This window comes from Spinacia oleracea, chromosome 2 (genome assembly GCF_020520425.1).
Source record: "Spinacia oleracea cultivar Varoflay chromosome 2, BTI_SOV_V1, whole genome shotgun sequence".
NCBI classification, from domain to species: Eukaryota; Viridiplantae; Streptophyta; class Magnoliopsida; order Caryophyllales; family Amaranthaceae; genus Spinacia; species Spinacia oleracea.
The window spans coordinates 110,657,043-110,664,736 of record NC_079488.1 but is presented as its reverse complement, the minus strand read 5'-3'; the positions used below and the strand labels follow the sequence as shown (position 1 = coordinate 110,664,736).

The 7,694-nt window shown below is 38.8% G+C and overlaps 1 protein-coding gene across 3 annotated transcripts; it reads right to left on the bottom strand.

Annotated features, from left to right (window-relative positions):
• Window positions 1-7,694, bottom strand: LOC110796178 (uncharacterized). Of its 3 annotated transcripts, XR_008928513.1 has the most exons (5): window positions 7,288-7,692; window positions 3,636-6,193; window positions 3,233-3,504; window positions 3,016-3,139; window positions 2,746-2,913 (listed from the first exon to the last, which is right to left on the bottom strand). XR_008928513.1 is itself a non-coding variant. In XM_022001209.2 (3 exons), exons 1-3 carry the CDS (start codon window positions 7,611-7,613, stop codon window positions 105-107), a joined length of 999 nt encoding a protein of 332 aa, XP_021856901.2. In that variant the 5' UTR covers window positions 7,614-7,694; the 3' UTR covers window positions 1-104. The 3 variants fall into 3 exon arrangements, 1 of the variants encoding a protein (XP_021856901.2); XR_008928512.1 differs by having other exon boundaries at window positions 3,233-6,193; XM_022001209.2 differs by lacking the exons at window positions 2,746-2,913; window positions 3,016-3,139; window positions 3,233-3,504 and adding an exon at window positions 1-220 and having other exon boundaries at window positions 5,637-6,193; window positions 7,288-7,694.

Sequence of the window (7,694 nt, the reverse complement as noted above, 5' to 3'; positions counted from 1 at the left end):
TTCTCCAGTCTCCTAATCCTTCATATTCCTCATCTTTTACCAGCTTGACACACTTCTCTTTTTCTTTAATCCATCCTACTCTTTCTTCTTCCCATATCATTCTCTCAACAATCAGTGAGTTCGATCAGCCCCACTTGTTCATCTTTTCCTCTTCCATTTATGGTCTTAAACCACACCACCCCTTTGTCATTGTCCGTCTTATCTTGTGCAGCTTCTTGACCTGTAAGTAGGGGTGAGCAAAAAAGTCAGGGTACCTTGAATCAGAACCTGTTAGGAACAACCTGCACTCTGGAACCAAAGTATTTGTGGTTCATGTTCCGGTTTTGGGCAATAAAATTGAGAAATTGTTGCAACAAGTTCCGGTTTTCAAATTTTCGGAAGAGGCCGCCTAAAGTGGTCGTTAAAACACGAAAAACGGTCGCTAAATGTTTTGGCGACGGCCAACGGTCGCCAAACATCGGTCAGCTTTCACTTAGTCGGTATTTGGAAGAACTTCGACTGGTAAACGGTCGCAAAATTTTAGCGTCTGCTTTAACGTCTGTTTAGCAGTCGTTAAATTAACGATCGCTCCAGTAGTCGTTAAATTATCGACTGACAAAGCAGTCGTTAATTTGGCGACTGTTTAAGCAGCCGTTAATTTTACGACTGTTATATCTGTCGCTGATTTACCGACCGTCTGCTTAAACAGTCGCCAAATTAACGACCGACTTAACAGTCGTAAAATTAACGACGGCTTTGTCCGTCGTAAAATTAACGACTGTTATTTCGGTCGTTAATTTGGATTTTTTTATTTCCCCAAACTTATTTGCGGTCGTTAACCTGTCTGTAGTGGTCGTTGAATTAGTATGCAAATAGTATGCAGGAACAATTGTCTTATGACCTGTACAATCGTATGACAACCCTGTTCAAACTCAACCAACAAAACTCATGTTGATGTTCCAACCTGTTAAACATATTGCAATTAGTTCAAACCTGTTAAACATGTTGCAATCCGTTCAAACTCATACATACATAAATACTAAGTACCTAGCACAATTAGTTCAAACTCATACATACATAAATACTAAGTACCTAGCACAATTAGTTCAAACTCATAAATAAATACTAACTACCTAGCACAAAGGTTTCCCGCCGCCACTGGGATCTCGAGGGTCCTGCGACTGCGAGAAAGGAAAACCAGAACACTGACTGAACATCCTCTCATAGGACTCCATTGTCCTTTTCAACTCGGCGACGTCCCTCTGACGCTCTAGTCGCTCTTGTTCTCTCTCCTTTCGCTCTTCTTCTCTCTCCCTTTGCCTCTGGAGTCTCTCATCATCCATAGCTTTTATCATCTCAGCTTTTGTTGTTTCAAACTCAATGGATTTTTGAGACAGCTGTTGTTGAGTTTCTTCCAAACGGGCTGAGAGTTGAGAATACATAGATGGAGTGTATGAGCTAGAAGAACTACCACCCCTTCTAGTAGATGGTTCATAATATAGAGCTGCTCCACTCCCTAGACCAGGAACTTTTCCCTTTTTTCTCCCACCTACTGTCTCAAAGTAGATTTGATTGGGATCTTTATTAATGCCTTTTTCACGGCATTCAGCAACATTCTTTTCGTATGCTTCCTACAAAAATTGAAATATATTAACCCAACTTAATGTTAAAGATAGCAATAGATGAAAAATCCTCATTCAGCAAGTAACAAAAGAGAGTTGTGCACATCCATACATGTATTAAGGAGGACATATAATAAAATGACCAGTGTATACCCTATGTAACTCTTATTGGAAGATAAATGTTCCGAGAAGAACACTGTAATTGCATTAATCATAGTAATAACAGTAGCTAGGAAAAGGTTTTCAAAGTTCTGCCATGGAACAGCAGAACAATGATATTTTAAACCAAAAGAAAATTTCGAAAATGACATATTTATCAATATAGTAAGTAACATATTTAGTTCTGCCATGTTTAGTGTTGGAGAGAGTAACATATTTATCATCTCAAATCTTGAATTTTAAGTCAAACATTGCTGAACTAGATGAAATTAATCTCTAATTTAGAACATGTATCCTAAGTTATAAGAAACTAAATATGTTGATCTTAGAATTGATTAGTAGCAGCTTACAGATCTATTCCATAAAATCAATAAATCATCAAGAAAAAACACAATAAATCAACAAATTAAAAAGCCAGAGCACAATTCCAAATGAGCCATAAAATCAATAAATCGTCAAGAAAAACACAATTCCATAGGTCATATTTTGCCTAAAATGGCATTTTCTCGCCCAACTTTATTAACTTTCTCGCCCAATCCCATAGATTTTCTCGCCCAATCCCATAGTTTTATTAACTTTCTACGACATATTCCAATCTATTTAAGCTACAAATGTTTAAATAGTTTACTTAAAAGAATTAAATAACAATATAGTAAGTTACCTTGATTTGCTTTGCTTTGCTACTACAAAGGACTTTCCCTTTACCCGGCACCTCCTTCGTGTGCGTCTTCAAGTACAATTCACCGGCTGTAGGCATTTTACCTCCATTTTCCTTTGCCTAAATATATAAGTAATGTGTAAGTATTTAAAGTAGTAACAATGTAAATTAATTTAAGTTAAATCATTAAGTTACCATCTTCTTTGCAGCCTCAGTTGTTGAAATGGAACCTTGGAAATGTGAGGGTTCGACCTTGTTGGTCAATGAACCCCCTCTCCTATTTTTCTTGGCCCGCTCAGATCTTTTCTTGAATTCACCATCAACATCCACAAACTTCATCATTTCTGCATGCACTTCATCAGGCATCCAAACTGGCTTCCTCCCACTCATTCTTTTTGTGACCTGGTAATGCATGTCCCTGACTCGTTTGAATGCATTTGCATGGTAATCATGCACAGCAAGGTGATCAAACTCAGGCAACCATTTATAGGTTCTCTACACAAAAGAAAATAAAAGAAAGGATCTTTTGTTATGTTACAATTATAACAAGTTGATAAATTAAAAGTGATACATTAAATGATATAAAAATGAATAAACCTTGAACAAGGTGAACCAATGCTCTTTTGTATCCTTGTCAACTTGGGTGTAACACGTCCAAGGACTCTTGAAATATTGCTGGATGACGTTAGTAATATCCCGGGAAATGGAACTATGATCAAACCTTAGATAGGGAAATAGGAAAAAACACAAGTAATGTTAGTTTACAAATTCCTTACATGAGATAAAATAATTTAAATGTAACTCTAAGTCTTACCAAAGTTCACCCGGTGCCATCCAAATCACTCCAGTATTCTCAGATTCTTCATATTCTTGTGAATCAGGAACCAACTCTTGAGAGTCTGGACCTTGAGTTTCATCATCATCAAAGGTATCATGTGTGTGTTGGGTGACCCGTGGACCAGCTCCAAGGCCACCTCCACGACCACCTCCATGGCCACTTCCATGGCCACCTCCAAGGCCACCTTCACGACCACCACGTGCACCTAAACGATTGCGGATGGTTGAATTTTCTCCTCGATATGACATCTAATAACAAACAACAAACAACACGTGGCGGTCGGTAATTTTGGTCGGTAATAAGGCGCTTTCTTGTAGTGCCTCTTTTATTTAGTAGAACAGTGAACCAGGATGGTTTTAAACCTAATCTAGAAACACACCTAGTTCCATTGCTGTCAACAAGATGTGAAGAAGAGCTTACAGAATCCAACGAAAAGGGTGCTACAAGATCTTCTAAGGCTTGGCATCATCCACAGCTTCTGAAGGTAATTACTGATTTGAGCACTTGCATTGTTGTTGTGGACATTACCATGTATTTAAGGGTGTCTGGAATAGGGCCCTACTCATATGCTGCCATAAGCATGTCCCTCTAAACCCCTGGATTTGCTGGGAGACTTTGATACTTGGACTCTTGGTCACATCAAATAATATGAAAGCAAACCTTACCTAACTCCCAAAATTTTGATAATACGGCTGTCCTATTCTCACGATAATTGATCCGTGCCCAACACCCAAGTTTGAGCAACTTGCACGTGCATCACTGCCCATTTAGATATGCACTGGACACATTTTCACTCCTTGTTTCTATTAGAATTTTTCTTAAATATTATTTTGCAGGTTCTTTCAGAAGAGCTGGATTGTGCTATTGCTGACATAGTGACTCTTGAGCTTAATGTTTGTGATACTCAACCTAGTTGTCTAGGGGGCATGAACAATGAGTTTATATTTTCTGGAAGATTAGACAATCTCGCCTCTAGTTTTTGCGCACTCAGCTTACATTTTTTTGCACAATTCTAACACTTAGCTTACATTTTAGACCAAATTCAGCAGCTTTGTTAGTGAAATTAAGTCACCATTATAGAAATCACCACAAACTACAAAGCGAAAACCCAAGTTCATTATAACATTCCGCTCTACCTATCTATCTTTATTCTAAGCTTTTTACAAATAATCAAATTATACAAAAAACCCAAAGCCATAAATCTACAAATAGACCAGATTCTAAAAAGTTAGGGTTTGAACACATTGAACCAAAATCAATAAATCAAAAGGAACAAAGATTACCTGGTTAATTGGGTGTAGGGTAGGGCTGGCGAGAAAGAGTGATAGCGGCGGTGGGGTATGGCTGGCGGCGGTGGGCGTGGGGGTGGGGCTGGCGGCTTCGGCGAGGGTTGTTGGCTTCGCCCAAATCGGTGGCCCACGACTCACGAGGAAGAGTGACAGCGGCGGTGGGTTGGGGCTGGCGGCGGTGGGGATGGGGGTGGGGCTGGCGGCGCCGGTCAGTTGGCTTCACCCCTTTACCCCAATTCGCGAGAAAGAACTTCACCCCTTTTTTTTCTTTCTAGAATGTACAATGAGGAGTTTAGTTGGTCGTAGCTGCTATAATTTTTTTTTTAAATTTTAACGACCGCTAAATCGGTTGGATTAATTAAATAAGCGGTTGGTAAAATTTTAAATATTTTTTTGAACTAATAGGATTTTTACTGACTATTAGTTAGTCGGAACGCATGGAAAAGCAGTCGCTAATTTATCGACTGCTAAAAATACAGTCGGTAAATTTAAAAAGTAACGACCGCTTTCTCATCGGTCGGTAAATTGCCGACTGCTTTAATTTTGGTCGATAAATTCAGTTTTACCAACCACTTTTGTGGCGGTCGGTAATTTTAGTCGGTAATCAAGCGCTTTCTTGTAGTGAGGTACCCAGTTGGGTACACAACAATTCTAATATGCAATACTCAAAATCACGAATGAAAAACATATAAAAATAGTTTCTTATGCCTAAAATATAACAATCCAAGCTAATTTTCGGAAGATATAAAAATAGGATTACTAGTTAAGCCCAAACTATAAAATAATTAAAGCCCAAACCATAATTTAGTTTTTTTTTTCTAAAATATTTTTCTATAATAAATTTATAATAGTTTATTTAAAATTTTAAAATGTCAGGATACCATGAACCGGAACCTGTTGCAACAACACCGATCAGTTCCGGTTCTCATTTTTAGGAACGTGTTGCAACAGGTTCCGATTCCGGTTCTGGTTCCCATTTTCAGGGACCTGTTGCAACAGGTTTCGATTCTGGTTCCCATTTTCAGAAACTTGTTGCAACAAGGTCTGGTTCCTTAAAGTTTGACAGGATAACTTGTTGTGCTAACCCCTACCTGCAAGTTTTACAGTCTCGGTTAGAACATCCACGTCGACGGTCACTACCTTCCCTTGATTGCAGTTCCTCTCCACACCAAAAACCAGCTCCCAACGTTGTTCAAGTGTCATCTCGTAAAACATAGACTTCTCCAACTGTTCCTTTTCTGTTACCTTTCCTTCTTTGATGAACATAAAAGGACAGTACCACTTACCAACAATCACAGACTTCGAACATTCTTGATCATGTAATGCGAAATTGAAGTCAGGAAGATGAGAGCGAAGAGAAGAGTTAACACCTCGAGCTTCTCCAATGGTGAAGTTAGAAGGAAAGACATTCATCTTCCATCCTTGTCCGCGTAAGAAGCTTGGTGGGTGACTATCAGAAGCTACAGATTTAGCTAAGAGCATAATGTTGTTGTTATTATTGTTGTTGAGGCTTGTTTTTGTTACAGAAAACTCGAATTGCTGATATATGTCATTTGGATCAAAGGGTCTTGGTTTTATATCTTGGATGTATTTGAAGCAGAAACAACATGTTGGTTTATCTTGTTCTTTAGAGCTTGTGTAAGCTTTCCTACAATCGTTATTATGCTTGTATTAGGGGTTGATATGAACAGGACTGTTCGGGAACAATTTGTAATCGGTTAAATAAAAGTTGAGCTCGAGCTCGATTCGTTTTTAAATAATCAAGCTTGAGCTTAAATTTATCGTTCGAAAACTAAACGAATCAAACTCAAACTTCAAGTAACGGATCTTGGGTGTGGCTGGGGTGGGCCTGGCCCCCCGGCCGGAAAATTTTGTAGTGTATTTTTAGTTACGGCCCCCCCTAAAATTTGTATATAATTGTATAATTACATAGTATATTGCTTAATTTTTTCTACCGGCCCCCCTCGTAAAACCGTTCAAGGTCCGCCACTGTTGTTAGTATTATCATTTTAGTATTATCATTTATTACCAACACCTATAGACTATAGTCCTATCAAATGAACGACAAAGAGGGGAGTATTTTATTTAACTTGTCCAAGAAAAATACTACTATGATATTGATTAAGAAAACAATTAATATGTTATTGTACTTATGTCGGGATATGGGTTTATTAATTTATCGAGTCAAGGCTTGAAAAAGTTCGAACTCGAGGAATCCTTACCAAGCTTAACTCGACATGAGTTCGAGCTCGAATGGATCTAGAAAGAAATTAATCCAACCAAGCCGAGCCATGTTAGAGTAAAGATGGCTATGGGACAGGCCAGTCCGAGCCTGAGCTGGCCCGACAAGAGCACGACTTCATGGGCCTAGACTACTTTTTTTGGAAAAGAACGATACGACTTGACAAAATATGCCAGATTTAGTAAAATTAGGCTTAAGTAAGGTGGCCCGACCCGACATAGCACGACAGCCCGTGGGCCTAGGCCCTACTTTGGAATTTTCGGCCTGACCCGATACATAGTGGGCTTGGCACATGCCCAATACATTCAGGCCCACTGTCAATGGGCTCGGCTTGAAGCCCGACCCGACCCCTCCACAACCATCTTTATCTTAGAGTTTAGCTCGTGTCCACCCCTAATTTGTATCGCTATAAAATATGACACAAAATACACAAACACTAATCAAAGAAAAACCATGTTGCTGCAGTGCAGCTGCACACATCATATTAATATAGTACTTACCCTTTGTTCTTCTTCCCATCAGCTTTGATTGCATAATATCGATTACATGAGAGTGGCTGATTAATGACAGGAATCAAGCATACCTCATCATAATTGGTATAGCTGCTTAATGGATCTCCAACATCCATATGATATTTAACAATAAGCCGCATATTCTGAGGAAATGGAAGATTATTGATACATGGATCCGTACACGTCCCTAAATTACAGGTTATTATGGATTTTTCATCGCGAATTACTAAGTAACCGGAATTTGGACCTTCCGGTGGTATTGACAGAGATTCCGGCGAACTTTTGTAGTGTGATAATGGTCTTGTGGTGTACATTTTCAGTGTTTCTTTGTTTTGTGTATCAGTTTATGTGAAGAAGAAAATGATTAATTAGAGTCAATTTTGTGTAATTAACTT